Genomic DNA, 20768 nt, shown 5'->3' on the forward strand with positions numbered 1-20768 from the left:
TCCATTGGTGAGAGAGGTGTGTTGAAGTCTCCTACTACTAGTGTGTATGATTTGATGTATGCCTTGAGTTTTAGCAATATTTCTTTTACATAAGTGGGTGCTTTTATATTAGGGGCATAGATATTCAGGATTGAGACTTCATCCTGCTGAATCGTTCCTGTTATGAGTATAAAGTGTCCCTCTCGATCTCTTCTGATTGATTTTAGTTTGAAGTCAGTTTTGTTAGAAATTAGTATGGCCACACCTGCTTTTTTCTTAGGACCATTTGCTTGAAAAACCTTTTCCCAACCCTTTACTCTGAGTAGATGCCTGTCTTTGTGGTTGAGATGAGTTTCTTGCAAACAGCAGACTGTTGGATCCTGTTTTCGTATCCAATCTCTTAGCCTGTGCCTTTTTATTGGTGAATTGAGACCATTAATATTAAGTGATATTAATGACCAGTGGTTGTTAACTCCGGTTATTCTTACTGCTTTTGGTAGAAGAGTTTGTGTGTCTCCCTTCTTTGAGTTGTGCTGTTGAAGGGTCGCTAGATGCCTGGGTTATTGTAGGCAGTGTTGGCAATGTTGGATTCCTTGGGTTGTGATTTTCCTTCTATTACTTTCTGTAGGGCTGGATTTGTGGCAACGTATTGTTTAAATTTGTTCTTATCCTGGAATGTCTTGTTTTCTCCATTGATAGTGAACGATAGCTTGGCTGGGTATAGTAGTTTGGGTTTGCATCCATGGTCTCTTAGTTTCTGTAGTACCTCTATCCAGGACCTTCTGGCTTTCATGGTTTCCATAGAGAAGTCAGGTGTAAGTCTGATCGGTTTACCTTTATAAGTTACTTGGCCTTTTTCCTTTGCAGCTCTTAATATTCTTTCTTTAATCTGTATATTTTGTGTTTTGATTATTATATGGCGAGGGGACGTTTTTTTTTGATCCAGTCTGTTTGGTGTTCTGTATGCTTCTTGAATATTCAAAGGAATATCTTTCTTTATGTTGGGGAAGTTTTCTTCCATAATTTTGTTAAAAATGTTTTCTGGACCTTTGAGCTGTGCCTCTTCTCCTTCTTCTATCCCTATTATTCTTAGGTTTGGTCTTTTTATTGTGTCCCATATTTCCTGAATGTTTTGTGATGAGAATTTGTTGGTTTTGGTGTTTTCTTTGATCAGTCCGTTTATTTTCTCTATGTTGTCTTCAGAATCTGAGATTCTTTCTTCTATCTCTTGTATTCTATTGATTATGCTTGTTTCTGTAGTCTCTGCTCGTTGACCTATATTTGCCATATCCAGCTGGTCCTCAGTTTGTGTTTTCTTCCTTGCTTCCATTTCAGTTTTCAATTCTTGGACTGTTTCCATTACCTGTTTGATCATTTTTTCTTGGCTTCCCAGGGTATCATTTACGTATTTACTCATTTCTTCAAACTTTTTGTTATACTTCTCATCCATTTCTATGAGGGCGTTTTTTACATGTTGTTTAAGGGACTCTATTGCTTTCAAAAAGTCAGTTTTTTCCTCTTCTCCTGTGATAGGGTGTTCAAGTCCTTGTGTTGTAAGATCATTGGGTTCTGGTGTTTTCATGTTGTTTTTCAGATTGTTGGGTGAATTGCCTTGGCGTCTGCCCATCTCCTCTTACCGATGCTATCTATTGGGTTTGATTTAATTGTAGCGGGGCAATCTGCTCTCAGTGCAGGCTTCACTGTTTCTTGCCCGCACTATCGTGCATCCAGTGCCTCCGCCGCCCGGGCCTGCCTGCAGGTGCCTCCGCCGCCCGGAACTGTCTGTGCGCCGGTGCTTCCGCCGCCTAGGCCTGCCTGCCGGTGCCTCCGCCACCCGGGCCTGCTTGCGCGCCTGTGCTTCCGCCGCCTAGGCCTGCCTGCCGGGCCTGACTGCCCGTGCCTCCGCCACCCGAGCCTGCCTGCACACCGGTGCCTCTGCCGCCCGGACTTGCCTGCGTGCTGGTGCCTCCGCCTCCCGGGCCTGCCTGCGCGCCGGTGCTTCCCTAGGAAATTTCTTTTAAAAATAAAACAAAGTCTTTAAAGAGACAGAGTAAACTAATAGAAAAAGTAATAAGAAGAAAAATAAGCCACATAAAGATAGAATATACACAGAGAGCATGGATTATATGTATTATTGGATTTTCTTTTAATTTTTTGACTACAAAGAGACATTTGATTCTGGGGACTTCTAAGATAAACCAACATATATGTTTCAAAGGTTTCTTTACTTCAAAATTTGAGTCTAAGGATATGTTGCTTTGGAAAACAGGTTCTTGTTTTGTTTCCACAGAAAATGAAAACCTGTGGATTGCTTCCAGACTAAAGTGGTTTAATGGACCAAGACCCACAAAAGGGTGATGTGAACACCCCTAAAAAGAAAATACCTTGCTCAACAAAAAGTAGGAAGCAATTTGTAGAGAATTATGTCCAAATTCCCTAAATGATTGTTTATAAATATTTGTTTACATTTAAAAAGGAATATGCTATAGAGATTTGCAGTGGTATAGATCCTGGTCTATTCATACAAATTTCTACTTTTGATTAAGGTATTGTGTTTATCTAGCTCATTTATAACTGTAGTGTATAATTAAGAAATATAGATTAATAGATAGTCACCTATAATAGTCAAGCTTGTATTCATACTAGTTAGGTTTTCTAGATAAACAGAGATATATTTTAGTTAGATAGGTATTCTTCAATTATTTCAGAGACCTTCAGAATATGGCATTTAAAATATTTTAAGAATTTAAGGGAACTCGGGGAAACGGGATGATTGGGGATATAGGAAGGTTGGATAGGGGAGCAGGGAAACTCATATCTTAGTTAAGGGAGCCACCTAAGGGTTGGCAAGAGACTTGAACTTGGAGAGGATACCAGATGCCCAGGGCAATGTCCCCAGTTAGTTCCTTGGGCACCTGAGGATAGGGAACCTGAAATGAACCTATCTTATAGCCATACTGATGAATATCTTGCATATCACCATAGAACCTTCATCTAGAGATGGATGGAGATAGAGACAGAGACCCACACTGGAGCACCGGACTGAGCTCCCAAGGTCCTAATGAGGAGCAGAAGGAGGGAGAACATGAACATCGAAGTCAGGACCACAAGGGGTGCACCCACCCACTGAGACAGTGGGGCCGATCTATTGGGAGCTCACCAAGGCCAGCTGGACTGTGACTGAAAAAGCATGGGATAAAACCGGACTCTCTGAACATGGCGGACAATGAGAGCTGAGGAGAGGCCAAGGACAATGGTACGGGGTATTGATCCTACTTCATGTTCTGGCTCTGTGGGAGCCTAGACACTTTGGATGTTCACCTTCCTAGACCTGGATGGAGGGGGGAGGACCTTGGACTTTCCACAGGGCAGGGAACCCTGACTGCTCCTGGGACTGGACAGGGAGGAGAAGAGGAGTGGGGGGAAGGGGAGAGGGGCGGGAGGAGGAGGAGGGAAATGGGAGGTGGGGAGGAGGCGGAAAATTTTTTTTTCAATAAATAAATAAATTAAATTAAATAAATATATAAAAAAGATGCATGATGTGAAAGACACATTAAATAAATAAAAAGAAAATATATTTTTAAAAATAAAAAAAAGAATTTAAGACTTTTCATGGCAATGAGACACATCTGCTCCTGGCAGCACAAATCTATTTTTTTTATTAAAGATTTCTGCCTCCTCCCCGCCACCGCCTCCCATTTCCCTCCCCCTCCCTCAATCAACTCCCCCTCCCTCAGCAGCCCGAAGAGCAGTCAGGGTTCCCTGCCTTGTGGGAAGTCCAAGGATCTCCCACCTCCTTCCAGGTCTAGTAAGGTGAGCATCCAAACAGCCTAGGCTCCCACAAAGCTAGTAAGTGCAGTAGGATCAAAACCCAGGCTTTCTGGGGATAGCATTGTTGTTGAATTCTAACTTTAATCCATGGTGATCTGATAAGACACAGGTGGTTACCGATATTTTTTTGTAGCTGTGTAAGTTTGCTTTGTTACCGAGTATGTGGTCTATTTTCGAGAAGGTTCCATGAGCTGCAGAGAAGAAGGTATATTCTTTCCTATTTGGGTGGAATGTTCTATAGATGTCTGTTAAGTCCATTTGATTCATTACCTCCCTTAATCCTCTTATTTCTCTGTTAGGTTTCTGTCTGATTGACCTGTCCATTGGTGAGAGAGGAGTGTTGAAATCTCCTACTATTAGTGTGTGTGGTTTGATGACTGCCTTGAGATTTAGTAACGTTTCTTTTACATAAGTGGGTGCTTTTATATTAGGGGCATATATATTCAGGATTGAGACTTCATCCTGGTGAATTGTTCCTGTTACGAGTAAAAAATGTCCATCTCCATCTCTTTTGATTGATTTTAGTTTGAAGTCAACTTTCTTAGAAATTAGTATGGCCACACCTGCTTGTTTCTTAGGTCCGTTTGCTTGATAAACCTTTTCCCAGCCCTTTACTCTGAGTAGATGTCTGTCTTTGTGGTTGAGGTGAAGAAAGTGAACCCAAAGAAAATCATATAGTCATCCGGATGGAGAGGGGGAAGTAGACAAGATTGCAGGGCAAAAACTGGGAACTTGCGGGTGAGGTGGCATGGGGCAAAGGGGAAATGGGATGAGAAATATGAGAAGGGGAGGATGGGAGGAGCTCGGGGGATTGGGATGGTTGGGATATAGGAAGGATGGATACGGGAGCAGCGAAGTATATATCCTATCTAAGGGAGCCATCTTAGGGTTGGCAAGAGACTTTACTCTTGAGGGGTTCGCAGGTGTCCAGGAATATGTCCCCAGCTGGTACCTTGGGCAACTAAGGAGAGGGAACCTGAAATGACCCTATCCTATACTGATGAATATCTTGCATATCACCTTAGAACCTTCATCTGGCGATGGATCGAGGTAGAGACAGAGTCTCAATTTGGAGCAACGGTCTGAGCTCTTAAGGTCCAAATGAGGAGCAGAAGGAGGGAGAACAAGAGCAAAAAATCAGGACCACGAGGGATGCACCCACCCACTGTGACAGTGGAACTGATTTATTGGGAGCCCACCAAGGCCAGCTGGTCTGGGACTGAATAAGCATGGGTTGATTCCGGACTCTCTGAGCATGGCGGTCAATGAAGACTGATGAGTAGCCAAGGACAATGGCACTAGGTTTCGATCCTAATACATGAACTGGCTTTGTGGGTGCTTAGCCTGTTTGGACGCTCACCTTTCTGGACGTAGATAGAAGGACCTTGGTCTTCCCGCAGGGCAGGGAATTTGGAATGCTCTTTAGTATCGAGAGGGAGGGGGAATGGAGTGGGGGGAGGAGAAGAGGAGTGGGGATAGGGGGAGGGAAGTGGGGGGAGCGGGCAATATTTGGGAGGAGGGGAGGGAAATGGGAAACGGGGAGCAGCTGGAAATTTTAATTAAAAAAGAATAAAAAAAAAAACAAAAAAAAAACAAAACCCAGTGCCATTGTTCTTGACTTCTCAGCATCCCTCATTGTCTGCTATGTTCAGCGAGTCCGGTTTTATCCCATGCTTTTTTTAGACCCAGTCCAGCTGGCCTTGGTGAGATCCAGATAGAACATCCCCATTGTTTCAGTGTGTGGGTGCACCCCTCGTGGTCCTGAGTTCCTTGCTCGTGCTCTCTCTCCTTCTGTGCATCATTTGGGCCTTGGGATTTCAGTCCGGTGCTCCAATGTGGGTCTCTGTCTCTGTCTCCTTTTATCGCCTGTGAAGATTAATATCCAGGAGGATAACTATATATTTTTCTTTGGGTTCACCTTCTTATTTAGCTTCTCTAGGATCACAAATTATAGGCTCAATGTCCTTTATTTATGGCTAGAAACCCATTATGAGTGAGTACATCCCATGCTCCTCTTTTGGGGTCTGGCTTACCTCACTCAGGATAGTGTTTTCTATTTCCGTCCATTTGCATGCAAAATTCAAGAAGTCATTGTTTTTTACTGCTGAGTAGTACTCTAATATGTATATATTCCATACTTTCTTCATCCATTCTTCTATTGAAGGGCGTCTAGGTTGTTTCCAGGTTCTGGCTATTACAAGCAATGCTGCTATGAACATAGTTGAGCATATACTTTTGTTGTATGATAGGGCATCTCTTGGGTATATTCCCAAGAGTGGTATTGCTGGGTCCTGGAGCAGGTTGATCCCAAATTTCCTGAGAAACCGCCACACTGCTTTCCATAGAGCATCTTTAACAAATGGTGCTGGCAGAACTGGTTGTCAACCTGTAGAAGAATGAAAATAGATCCATATCTATCACCATGTACAAAACTCAAGTCCAAATGGATTAAAGACCTCAATATCAGTCTGAACACACTGAAGCTGATAGAAGAGAAAGTGGGAAGTACTCTACAACATATGGGCACAGGAGACCACTTCCTACATATAACCCCAGCAACACAGACATTAAGGGCAACATTGAATAAATGGGACCTCCTGAAACTGAGAAGCTTCTGTAAAGCAAAGGACACTGTCACTAAGACAAAAAGGCAACCCACTGCCTGGGAGAAGATCTTCACCAACCCCACAACAGGCAAAGGTCTGATCTCCAAAATATATAAAGAACTCAAGAAACTAGACTTTAAAATGTTAATTAACCCAATTAAAAAAATGGAGCACTGAACTGAACAGAGAATTCTCAACAGAAGAAGTTCAAATGGCCAAAAGACACTTAAGGTCATACTCAACCTCCTTAGCGATCAGGGAAATGCAAATCAAAACAACTTTGAGATACCATCTTACACCTCTCAGAATGGCTAAAATAAAAAACACCAACGATAGCCTTTGCTGGAGAGGATGTGGAGTAAGGGGTACCCTCATCCATTGCTGGTGAGAATGCAAACTTGTGCAACCACAAATCTATTTCAAGAGGATGATGGGCATTGAAGAGGCTCCTCATGGAGTTTGTTAGCCATTTGGGCAAAAACCTGCTCTTGCCTGGACTTCTTGAAGGTCTGCTTTATAAACTGGACATGTGGGATCTACAGAAAAATGACTGCTGAACTTGCCTAAAGGTGAGATGATCCTTCGGGGTTCCTGCTTCATAAAAGAGTCTGCCAGACAGTCTGCAGGACACAGAAGACAATTACTGACAAACTGCCAATATAGGTGGAACTGTCTTTGAAATTTCCTCCTTTATGGAAAAGTCTGCTGAATACTATGGGCCTGGGGGCTGAAGATTGGATGCCCCAACAATACAGAAGAACTTTGGGTGACAGTCCAGGCAATGAGATGTCTCTATTAATTTTGGAGTTTTGGAAGTGGGAATGGGCTATCCTGACTTATTGGGAAGCTAGGATATACTTAGAGATGCAATAGGACAGCTCTGGAGGGCTTAAACTGCAATAGGACAGCTTGGGTGGTTAGAGCTGTAATAAAACAGCTCTGGGTAAGGGATAGAGCCATAATAGGACAACTCTTAAGGGGGTAGAGCCACAACAGACAGCTCTGGGGGCTAGAACTGTAATAGGACAGCTCTGGAGCGGTTAGACCTGCAATAGGATGGCTTTGGAGGCCAGAGCTGCAATGGGACATCTCAGCCCTTGAGGAAAGATGTCCTGACTATTGAGAAGATCACATTGGGAGTCCTAGATAGGTGAATAATAGGATGCAGGTGCTACAAATGGGGAAATGGGGAAATCACAACAGGGACTTAACTGGAGAGTGAGAGGAGGGTAATTGAGAGAAAGATAAAGGGAAGAGAGGTAAATAGGACTACAGATATTTGAAAATGACAGAGAATAATATTATTTTGTAAGATAACATACAAACTCGTGTGTGTGTGTGTACTGTAGACATTGTTTCAGACAGGTTCAAGGACCTGGGATGGTCTTGTGGAGCTGGTGCCAAGAAGAGACTGTAACCACCCGATGACGTTCAAAGAAGTGGTCCCAGATAGCTTGAGCATTCCTCTTATTTATACAGCTTTAAAGATATTTAAACAGTTTTACAAACAGTTTTTACTTTTTAAGTTTCGAAAAATGGTTAAAATAATTGCTGGCTTGTTCCTTGTCAGTTTCCCCTTTTCTCCCTCAACTCTCCCACAGATAGCCATTATCTTTCTGATCTGTATCTCGGTCCTCAGAAGTATAAGCAGATTTGTAAGCTACAAAGGAAGTATTTTTAACTAGGCTCACCTACAAATAGAATAGTGGGCACATGTTGTTACAGCATCATGCAAAGTGAGAGACAATTTTGTCTCTTGTGGTTAATCTTTACATGTGGTAGGATCTGGATTCTCACAGTCAACTCACCAGACAATTTTGTATCAATACATTCTACAATTTGAACTTCTCTATCCCCTCTGGGAGCATACCAGGTTTTCCCATTTATCCTATAAGCAACATAACTTGGAACTTACCCTTAATAATTGCTTGCTCGTTCCTTATCCTTATGTCTATCTCCCTTAACTTCTTACTGTATTGGCATAGCTATTAAAACTAAGGACAGTGGGTTTTTATGTTTCTGCTTTGTTTCCTATTCCTTGAAATGTTCCCATTAACTCTTGATACCGTCTATTTAATAGCATTTCTCTAAAGCTCTTATGATTAAAATCATTCTTCCCAAAAGTTATACAAATATGTAATATTAAGCTTCATAATCTACTGTGACTCATTCAGGCCAGCATTAGGGATAGCATAGTGAAATCAAGGAGGACACATAGCACACATGCTCCTGGGCTCATGCCCATAATTATGTAGTAAACTGTCCACAAGTTCTTGTCAAGTGGATCAAAGTCTCCAGGCCTCTTGCCACAAGAAGAGCCACTCTTTCTGTTCTTAAGGATATTCCTCAAAGAAATTCTCAACATCCTTAATCATCAGAGAAATGAAAATCAAAACAACTTTGAGATTCCACCTTACAGCTGTAAGAATGGCCAAGAGCAAAAAGACTGATGACAACTTATGCTGGTGAGGTTGTACAGTAAAGGGAACAGTCCTGCCTTGCTGGTGGGAGTGCAAGCTGGTACAGCCCCTTTGGATATCAGTGTGATAATTTCTCAGAAAATTAGGAAACAACCTTCTTCAAGACCCAGTAATACCACTTTTGGGTATATATCCAAAGGATGCTCAATTGTACCACAAGGACATGTGCCCAACAATGTTCATAGCAGCATTGTTTGTCATATTCAGAACCTGGAAACAACCTACATTTCCCTTGACTGAAGAATGAATAAGGAAAATGTGTTATATTTACACAGTGGAGTACTACACAGCAGAAAAAATAATGACATCTTGAAATTTGCAGGCAAATGGATGGAACTAGAAAACATATTGAGTGAGGTAACTTAGACCCAGAAAGACAATTATCATATGTACTCACTCATAAGAGGTTTTTAAACATAAATAAAAGACAACCCACCTACAAATCACAACCCCAGACAAACTTTACAACAATGAGGACCCTAAGAGAGACTTACATAGATCTAATCTACATGTGAAGTATAAAAAGACGAGATCACCTGAGTAAATTGGAAGCATGGAGACTGTGGAAGAGGGTTGAAGGAAAGGGGAGAGGAAGTGAGGAGAGCAGAAAAAAATATAGCTCAACAAAATCAATAAAAAACATAAAAAATAATTATCTGATATAGTAAAGAAATAAAAGAATATTCCTCAAAGAAGTCACATAGCTCTTGGGGTGTGTGTGTGTGTGTGTGTGTGTGTGTGTGTGTTGTTTAAGAAAAACTTAGCCCACATGGGACAATAATGATCCCTCCAGAATGGACTAACAAAACCCTAGGGCTGGATATGGAAAATCTCCCTTTCAGCTATCCATTAAGGATTCCAAGAGATTCCCTCAAACACTATAAGCTATTTCTGTTTCCTAGAATGTGAAAGTAAGACCTTATTAATGAAGATACCATATACTTCAAACACAGAACTTGGAGAAATAAAGCTGGTGGTGACTTGAAAGCCTATTCCCTAAGGACAAGCTTTTATAGTATCAGAAGGTACTATGTAAGCTGCAAAGGAAGACCAAATTGAAAGACATTTGTAATTTTGTAATACTGACACAAGTATTTTGGGAGCAACCAACAGGGTCTCAATAGACTTAAGGTCTACTCAAGAGGAGAAAACTTACAACGGATACTGTAAAATCAGTCAAGAACCTAAGGTTGGAGAGATCATAGAACCACAGCAGAACTTACTACTTTTGATTGTCTAAATCAATGTAGCTTCCAACTCTGTTCTAAATACTTATCCTTATACCCAAAGGTAACTGTATCTTAATCATCATCAAAAATGCTGCTTTTTGCATAAAATAAAGGTTACTACAGAGATTCACAATTTACAGTGTATACCCAGCACTAACTGGAGCATCAATAATATCCTAGAATTTTGAGAACTATTAATTTATGAATAGAATAACAAATTACACATGGAGACAAAATCTTGTAGGTTGATTTTATATACTAATGAACTCCTTGAGCACTAAAAATAAAATTATGAACATTATATTTTAATCGCATGTGAGCAGATACCTATGAAGGCCAGAAGAGACCAATAGATACTCTGAAGGTGAAGTTACAGAAGGCTGTGAGCTACCTAATATTGATGGCAGGAACCAAACTCATGTCCTCTGCAAGAACAGTGGACACTCTTTAATTTAATACTATTATATTGAAGATGCTCTACTTACTTTGGCAAACATGGTAGTATATGTATTCTACTAGAAAGTTTGAATAACCATAGTTAATTGTATGGTTTATATATAAAAAATATTTGGTAATACATAAACAAATATCAAATGACAAAAGTATCTGTTCAACTATGTTCATAGCAGCATTGTTTGTAATAGCCAAAACCTGGAAACAACCTAGATGCCCTTCAATGGAGGAATGGATGAAGAAAGTGTGGAATATATACATATTAGAGTACTACTCAGCGGTAAAAAACAATGACTTCTCGAATTTTGCGTGCAAATGGATGGAAATAGAAAACACTATCCTGAGTGAGGTATCCCAGACCCAAAAAGAGGAACATGGGATGTACTCACTCATAATCGGTTTCTAGCCATAAATAAAAGACATTAAGCATATAATGTGTGATCCTATAGAAGTTAAATAAGAAAGTGAACCCAAAGAAAATCATATAGTCATCCGCATGGAGAGGGGGAAGTAGACAAAATTGCAGGGCAAAAACTGGGAACTTGCGGGTGAGGTGGCATGGGGCAAAGGGGAAATGGGATGAGAAACATGAGAAGGGGAGGATGGGAGGAGCTCGGGGGATTGGGATGGTTGGGATATAGGAAGGATGGATACGGGAGCAGCGAAGTATATATCCTATCTAAGGGAGCCATCTTAGGGTTGGCAAGAGACTTGACTCTAGAGGGTTTCGCAGGTGTCCAGGAATATGTCCCCAGCTGGTACCTTGGGCAACTAAGGAGAGGGAACCTGAAATGACCCTATCCTATACTGATGAATATCTTGCATATCACCTTAGAACCTTCATCTGGCGATGGATCGAGGTAGAGACAGAGTCTCAATTTGGAGCAACGGTCTGAGCTCTTAAGGTCCAAATGAGGAGCAGAAGGAGGGAGAACAAGAGCAAAAAATCAGGACCACGAGGGATGCACCCACCCACTGTGACAGTGGAACTGATTTATTAGGAGCCCACCAAGGCCAGCTGGTCTGGGACTGAATAAGCATGGGTTGATTCCGGACTCTCTGAGCATGGCGGTCAATGAAGACTGATGAGAAGCCAAGGACAATGGCATTAGGTTTCAATCCTAATACATGAACTGGCTTTGTGGGAGCTTAGCCTGTTTAGAAGCTCACCTTCCTGGACGTAGATAGAAGACCTTCGTATTCCCGCAGGGCAGAGAATTTGGACTGCTCTTCAGTATCGAGAGGGAGGGGGAATGGTGTGGGGGGAGGAGAAGAGGAGTGGGGATAGGGAGAGGGGAGTGGGGGGAGGGGGCAATATTTGGGAGGAGGGGAGGGAAATGGGAAACGGGGAGCAGGTGGAAATTTTAATTAAAAAAGAATAAAAAATAAATAAAAGAAAAAAAAAGAAATAACTTCTACAGTAACCATATTATATTTAACCCCATAAAATCAGCATAGCCCTGTGTGTCTGTATCGTGGGAGACCTGTATAAATTTATTTCATGGACTTCTTTAAGTATTTGTCTTACATTTTCATTGACATGTGACAAATATACCAGCAAGATGAGTGAATATATCAGCGTGGATGAGGGTTTTGGGATCTTGACCTCCAGACACATTAGCTATTGTATTTCAGTTATGTCTTTCTAGGTATATAGTGTCCTGTTTTAGCAGAAATCAGTCACTGCATATACCAAAACAATCACCTTAAAACTTCAAAATGGACCACAAATGAAACTCAAAGATATAAAAGATCAGAGAGGAATAAATCCATGGTTGGCATTCCAAATAGTGTAGAAATGAAATTTTCCTAAAGATTAGTCTCTTTCCAAAATATTAATGTGTTCTTTAGCTTTAATAATGCATTCTTGACTTCTTTGTTTCTAAGACTGTAGACCACAGGGTTCAGCATTGGAATAACCATGGTGTAGAACACAGATGCAATTTTGTCTGTGTCCATGGAATGACTGGAGCTGGGCTGTAAGTACATGAAGATGACTGTCCCATAGAAAATAGAGACTGCAGTAAAATGGGAGGCACAGGTAGATACAGCCTTGCGATGTCCTGCAGCTGTGCGCATTCGTAGGATGGTAATAAAAATGAATATGTAAGATATCCAGATGACTATGATAGCAAAAAAGATATTGAAGCTCACCACATAAACAAGAAGCAGCTCGTTAATATGTCTATCTGAGCAAGAAAGAACCATAACTGCAGGAATATCGCAAAAAAAATGATGGACCACATTGGATTCACAGAAGGAGAGACTGAATGCGTCTCCAGTGTAGATGGAAGCATTTAGGAAACCTAGGATATAGCAGCCTATGACCAGCCATGCACACACACTTGGGGTCATGGTGGTGGAATAGTGTAGAGGCTTAGACACTGCTGCATAACGATCATATGCCATTGAGGCTAGCAAGTAGTTTTCCACGCTGGCAAAGGCAGTGAAGCAGAACATCTGTGTAGCACAGTCATTGTAGGACATGACCTTCTTCCCTATAAGAAGTCCAGTCATCACTGTTGGAGTAACAGCTGAAGAATAACAAAAATCCACCAGAGACAGGTTACCTAGAAAAAAGTACATGGGAGTGTGAAGCTGAGAGTCCAGGAAAATCAGCAGGATCATCCCCAGGTTGCCCACCACGGTGATGGTGTAGATGAGCAGGAAGGTGATGAAAAGGGGAAGCTGCAGATCTGGGGCATTAGTGAGTCCTAACAGGAAGAAATATGACACTTCTGTCCTGTTCTCCATCCAGCTCATTTGAGATCACTGAGTTCTCTGTGGCATAAGAACTAGAGGGAAATAACATAAAAGAAAATGATATGAAAATTGTAAATTATGTCTAGAAGCCATTGAGATATGACTTGTGCCTTAAACTTCTTCAGAGAAAGCCCAGACTTCAGAATCAAGTTGAATGCACTAATTATATAGTGCTATTTATTCTACAAAATGAAGAATCCTAATAGATAGTGTACACAATTTTTAAACTTTATAAATTGAGATGTTGACAATTTAATAATTTAATAGAAATTACTTGTTTGGCTGAATCTTTTGCCAAATAATCTCTCTTGAACTTAAAACAGTTGATACTCCCATATAGCTCACCTAAGAACTGTTTGAACATTTTTGAAATGTGTTTACTGCCTCTTCTTAAGAATATATAAATTTGCTCGGTTGTCACTTTTATGTAAATTATAATGTACAGGAGATTGAGCAACTTATTCTAGTTACTAAACTATTGATTGGCACTGTTTTCTTTGGACTCATGCCAACCATTAAATGATTCTGTGTCTCTCAATTCTCAGTTTGAAATGAATTTAAATTGCATCCAACCACCTGAATTCATAATTACTCTTTTATCACCATTCATGGAAGTCAGTATTTACATTTTCATAGTGAATTAATAAAGTGACTGACCAAGTAGTAATTTCATGTTTTCACCATACAATTTCCTTTCATTGCAAATACAAAAAGAAAACTCCAAAGGAAAATGATACTTCTCTTAAAAGCAAAAGTGTTCTTAATGAATTTAAAATTTCTTAATTAGACTAGCTTTAGATACATAAAATATTATCTCATAACAAAAGTCAAACAAACAAGGAGATGATGATGGCTAATCTTCACCATCTCAGACAGATTTTCACCATCACCAATATCTTTATGTGTTGAGAATTCATAGTTACATCATAAACTTATGAATTTATTGAGGTGTTTAACTCTTGTGAACAGTAGTTTTGGAGGGATAGTTGGAGTTACGGGAATGAGGTCAACCTGAAAATATAGTTTTTCTGTGTGAATGAATCAAGTGGTTTGGCAGAGACACTCCTGAAAAAGACAAATATTTGAGCAATTGCTTTCTATATTGGAGTCACTGTAGCTCCATTTCTCTGAACATCATTTTCCATCCACAGAATAAAGACAGTCACCTATATGTAAAACCCAATTTTAATTCAGTACATAAAACACATATGACAGGAGTGTGCTGGATGCCATCACGCTAGTATTAGGATGGGGCATGGGACTTCACATTAGTTAGAGCAAGACAAATACTAAATTTAGTGCAGGGATTCACTTGCATGTCAGTCTTGAAGTCTTGAAACTTTTTTCTCGATTTTGTCTTTTCTCCCACATTCCAGCCACTGAATGTTAATGCTCTCTAGGGTTTCTCTGCCTTTACTCAAAGAATAGCATTGTCTTTTTATATTTTCGTATAAAATGTGTTAAAATTCCTTGAAGTCTGTATTTCACTTTTGTAAGAGCCATGACCTCTTAAAATCCATTTTTTATTTTATTAGTGTTGTAAAATAGGCTAAATCACAGATCAGTGGTAAATTGTATTTACCACAGATCTGTTTATTTCAAAGCTCTATAGTTTTAAAAACAATTATTTGAAACTGTACTTCTACAGCAAAAATATTATTTCAAACATTCTTTCTGTTTTGAAAACCCTGGTAGAACATCTACCCCAAATTGACTACTATTATTCACCACCATCTTTTTTTTTTTTTTTTTTTTTTTTTTGGTTTTTCGAGACAGGGTTTCTCTGTGGCTTTGGAGCCTGTCCTGGAACTAGCTCTTGTAGACCAGGCTGGTCTCAAACTCACAGAGATTCACCTGTCTCTGCCTCCCAAGTGCTGGGATTAAAGGCGTGCGCCACCACCGCCCGGCCTTTTTTGTTTTGTTTTGTTTTTTTTTTTTTTTGTTTCACCACCATCTTTATCAAGAATCTTTAACAAGTTCAACTACTAGCCTGTCCTTGAAGATATCATGGTACCCAATTTTAACACAAATGATCACAATTAGCATTTGCTACAAACATTAGTGAAGGAGTTGTTTATAAATCTCTCCCCACCCCGTGTGTGTGTGTGTGTGTGTGTATGTGCGTGTGCGTGAGCACGTGTGTGTGTGTTTTAGGTATTACTTTATACATTAGCAAGGAAACTTAGGATTTCAGAAGTTACACGGGAACCATAGGATAGGATCCAGGTTCAAAATGTTAAACAACTTCCCAAAAGTAAGCATGAGATTAAAATAACTTTTAAATTAAGTTCAAGGTTTATTAGTTCATAACTTATTATAACCCTTTACAGTTTGGCAAAGTCTCATTCTACTTTTCTCATTTTTATCTGTTTTAACTTGCAATGAGAAGAAAGGTTATATAGAGCATAAAACCTTTATCAGCCTGCCTGTATTTAGCGGTTGAAAGAACCATAATTTATAAAATAAACTAATGAAGTCTCTATGACATATATTAAGACATTTGTTTCTTACTCTCATCTCAGCGTTTTTAAAAAAATAGTCTTGAATATCTCATTTTCATATAACTTATATTAGATGCAGGCAACCTATAGTTGTATGAATTTCACTTCCCATGTAAGTGAAAACATAATATAGAAGCAAAACATTCTGAGAAAATCAAAACAACATACAATACAGAATAATATTAAAGTTATAAGATTAGCTGCATAATGTTTCCATAATTCTATTATAGGTACTCCAACTTCTCTAATACAAAGAAAATTGCAGAAGAACACAAGCATGGATCAAGTTTCAAATCAACATGAATTCTTTCAATTTTGTTTCCCTGGGAAGAATCACTTACCTGCTCCTTATTGGTAAAATGGGTATGATACAATTTCTTCTCTTATACCATGCAGTATTTTGGCAAGTGATAAGGAGTAGGTAGCTATTTACAAAGATGGTGTAATTCAAATATCAGTAACTTAGCAGTAAGTATGAGCAATGTACATTATATCCATTTAGAAAATGTCTTAATGAAACTCATTATTTTGCATAGTCATTATACACTGATAGTAGAAAAGCCCATCAATGTAACTTTTATATTTGGAAATTTCTTTGATGCAGGCTAAAAGTTCACAGCAAGACTTCAGGTAAGTAGAAGGCATTTTTTTATTCACAGGGAATTCACTCAGATGATTAATGATGTCCAATGAGTCATTTCCTGCAGGATGTCTTTTCTAAACAATGTGATTTGGAGTCATGTTGGGATTTAGAGGCCAGGGCGAGGAGAACTTGAGGGACTTACACAGATATGGTGAACTCTGGAGATTTCCCCATGAGATTACTTGAAGAATTCTTATCCAGATTTTCTAGGGAAGAGACAATTAACCTACCTGCAGGGACCAAAAATGTTGTTATATTTTTAAATTAAGGTTTTTAACTGATAAATGAAATTATGTAAATTAATAAGAAAACATGAGACCTTTCTTTTCTGTTTTATGTTTCATTAAATCTATTCTTTGACAAACTAATTATTGTATATTATGTGTTCTTATTACTCTCACCACATTCTAACTTGTCTTCCTTCACCTTCTGACTCCCAAAAATTTCTTTTTCACATTCATGACTTTGAGGATTCATTGAGTTTGACCAGAGGCTATGTGTGTAGCCTTAAGTTTGGAACGATCCATTGGTGCCTGTAGGACTCACCATTGGGTACACAACTGAAGAATATGATGGTCTATTCCCCAGAATCCAGCAATAGCCAAGAGTTCAGGGAAGTGTAGAGTCCTATGAAACCCTCCTCTAGCCATACAGACATTGAAAGGTCCAGTTCAGTGCAAGAAAGTTCAGGAAGCCACAGCTATTGTAAGTTCACAATTGCAATGGTTATGCCATATTCTGAAGACACTTTCCAAATCTTTCTGTTTTCTGGCACTCACATACATTCTGCCTCTTTCTCTGTGATGTTTTCTTAGCCTTTGAATGAGTGAAACAAATGCCCTTTTTAGAGATGAAAACTCAATGTCATTTATTCTTAGCAACTTTAGCAATCATAAGACTCCTTATTCAGCATCATTCATAGCAAAAAGAAGTTTACATGATTAAGGCAGTGAGTAGCATTTTTCTAAGGTTAAGGCTGAGGTGTAATATTTTTCTACTGTTGTAAAAACAAAAATTTAGAAAGTGATTTGTCACCATATCATTTTAGCAAAACATCAGCAGTCTATTGACCTCCAAGACCTCCTCAGTCATTTTTTTTCTTTTTCTATTATACTGGTAGTGTCATACATGAATTCCATTTTTTAGAATAGGCTTCAAATCCAGAGGACTTTAAGTTACCCCCATAGCCAATCTATGTTTGTACCAATGTATCTTGCCTGGTAACTGGGTATTGTTGTTCATTGTTTTCACAGCTATGGAAGACAACTGAAGGCTTCTGGCACCATCTAGAACTGTGGTGCTCAGTTTCAGTCTAATTTCTTTATGTTACTACAAATGAAAATGCTATCTTCAGCAATAAAGTCTTATCCACTATTTATACTGAGTAACCAAGAGGAATAACAAGAGTCTGTATTGCTTTAAGGGCCTCAAACAGACTCTCTGACCAAAAATTCATAAGGCAATATTTCACAATCAGTCCTGAGAATTTTGTAATTCAAGTTTTTAAGAGCCACACTATTTAGCAACACAGGATATATACCCTCTAAAGCTTCCTTCTTTTTGCTTGTAGGTTCTCATTGGGTTATAAACAAGTAGGTTTCTACACTTACCTGTGGGTCTCAGGTAATTTTTTATGTATTGTTGTTAGGGACTATGCTGGTTTAGTGAGTGAATTAGGAGTTGTAGTGTTTTCTTGCAACAACCATAACTTAACTAGCACTTAGTGGTTATCTAGGATTTGAAAACCAGGAATGCAGGGCAGGGAACCCTGACTGCTCTTGGGACTGGAGAGGGAGGAGAAGAGGAGTGGGGGGAGAGAGAGGGGGACGGGAGGAGGGGGAGGGAAATGGGAGGCGGGGAGGAGGCAGAAATTTTTTTTTCAAAAAATAAATAAATAAATAAATATAAATAGAAAAGAAACCCAGGAATGTTATCCTTCTTGTTGACAGAGTCTCAAGTACAATTAGAAAATTGTTGGTTACCGCCAAGGTATTCTTGTCACTATTGCACTCTTGGAGTTACTATGCAATGTTGGTATTTTATGTGGGTTATAGACATCATATCTGGATAGGATTCTTGGTTGTCTCCATCCTTTTGAAACGTTCATTTTTTTTCTTTTTATTATTATTAATTTTTTTTATTGAAAAAAAAATTTTCCGCTTCCTCCCCGCCTCCCATTTCCCTCTCCCTCCTCCCGCCCCTCTCCCCCTCCCCCCACTCCTCTTCTCCTCCCTCTCCAGTCCCAAGAGCAGTCAGGGTTCCCTGCCCTGTGGAAAGTCCAAGGTCCTCCCCCCTCCATCCAGGTCTAGGAAGGTGAACATCCAAACTGTCTAGGCTCCCACAAAGCCAGAACATGAAGTAGGATCAAAACCCCATGCCATTGTCCTTGGCCTCTCCTCAGCTCTCATTGTCCGCCATGTTCAGAGAGTCAGGTTTTATCCCATGCTTTTTCAGTCACAGTCCAGCTGGCCTTGGTGAGCTCCCAATAGATCGGCCCCACTGTCTCAGTGGGTGGGTGCACCCCTTGTGGTCCTGACTTCGTTGTACATGTTCTCCCTCCTTCTGCTCCTCATTAGGACCTTGGGAGCTCAGTCCGGTGCTCCAGTGTGGGTCTCTGTCTCTATCTCCATCCATCACTAGATGAAGGTTCTATGGTGATATGCAAGATATTCATCAGTATGGCTATAGGATAGGTTCATTTCAGGTTCCCTATCCTCAGGTGCCCAAGGAACTAACTGGGGACATTGCCCTGGGCACCTGGTAGCCATTCCAAGTTCAAGTCTCTTGCCAACCCTTAGGTGGCTCCCTTAACTAAGATATGAGTTTCCCTGCTCCCCTATCCAACCATCCTTTATCCCCAATCATCCCGTTTCCCCAAGTTCCCCTCATCCTCTACTTCACACTTTTCTCTTCCCATCTCCCCACACCCCCATCCCACCCCACCCCCAAGATTCCAATTTTTATGCCCGGCAATCTTGTCTATTTCCCATAGCCAGGAGGACAACTATATGTTTTTCCTTGGGTTTACTCTCTTGTTTAGCTTCTTTAGGATCACAAATTATAGACTCAGTGGCCCCTATCCATGGATAGAAACCAATTATGAGTGAGTACATCCCATGATCTTCTTTTTGAGTCTGGGTTACCTCACTCAGGATAGTATTTTCTATTTCCATCCATTTGCATGCAAAATTCGAGAAGTCATTGTTTTTTTACCGCAGAGTAGTAGTCTAATGTGTATATATTCCACACTTTCTTCATACATTCTTCCATTGAAGGACATCTAGGTTGCTTCCAGGTTCTGGCTATTACAAATAATGCTGCTATGAACATAGTTGAACAAACGGTTTTGTCATATGATAGGGCATCTCTTGGTTATATTCCCAAGAGTGGTATTGCTGGGTCCAGGGGTAGGTTGATCCCAATTTTTCTGAGAAACCGCCACACTGATTTCCAAAGTGGTTGCACAAGTTTGCAGTCCCACCAGCAATGGATGAGGTTACCCCTTTAATTAAAAATTTCTGCCTCCTCCCCGCCTCCCTTTTTCCTCCCTCTTCCCCCACTCCCCATGCTCCACTCCTCTCCCCCCTCCCTCTCCAGTCCAAAGAGCAGTCAGGATTCCCTGCCTTGTGAGCAGTCCAAGATCCTCCCCCCTCCATCCAGGTCTAGGAAGGTGAGCATCCAAACCGGCTAGGCCCCCACAAAGCCAGTACATGCAGTAGGGTCAAAACTCAGTGCCATGCTGCCTTCTGGTATGATGAAAATTAGTCTGGGGGATATTCAGGTCCATTTTAGATCAGGGGTTTATGGTCTCTGTTTCTGAAGTGCATAAATACCAGCAATAGTTACTATCTTTCCACACCTGGGGTGCAATGAAGGATAACAACAGCAGATTTATGGTTTGGGTGTCTCTTGAATATTCCTGTCCAACAACTCAAAAGAAGGCTTTTCATTCCTAGTATTAATGTTTCTGTTAGGTAGACTTTGGTTGGAGGAACCATTGTCAACCCATATGAAAAAAAGTGTTTTTGACGATAGATAGATAGATGATAGATAGATAGATAGATAGATAGATAGATAGATAGATAGATAGATAGATAGATAGATAGATATAGGTATATAGATATATAATTATGAATATTGTAGGCTTTGTTTGAGTAAATAATTAATAATATGGCTTCTTATGACTTTTCAGACTTCTTAATAGTTATTTTATTCACCTCTCTCTTTCTTCTATCTCTCTATCTTCACCCTAAAGTTCCCCCTTTTGCTATTTTCCATATGAT

At 40.0% G+C, this 20768-nt stretch overlaps 1 protein-coding gene across 1 annotated transcript; it reads right to left on the minus strand.

The window, feature by feature from the left end:
- Positions 1–12387: 12387 nt before the first annotated feature.
- LOC130879323 (olfactory receptor 5B3-like) lies at positions 12388–13341 on the minus strand. Its single transcript, XM_057777664.1, has one exon. It carries the CDS (start codon positions 13339–13341, stop codon positions 12388–12390), a length of 954 nt encoding a protein of 317 aa, XP_057633647.1.
- Positions 13342–20768: the final 7427 nt, after the last annotated feature.

This window comes from Chionomys nivalis, chromosome 8, assembly GCF_950005125.1.
Source record: "Chionomys nivalis chromosome 8, mChiNiv1.1, whole genome shotgun sequence".
NCBI lineage: Eukaryota > Metazoa > Chordata > Mammalia > Rodentia > Cricetidae > Chionomys > Chionomys nivalis.

What these genes read in the sequence shown, in the direction of transcription:
- LOC130879323 (XM_057777664.1), bottom strand. Translation starts at nt 13,341, where the DNA reads ATGAGCTGGATGGAGAACAGGACAGAAGTGTCATATTTCTTCCTGTTA.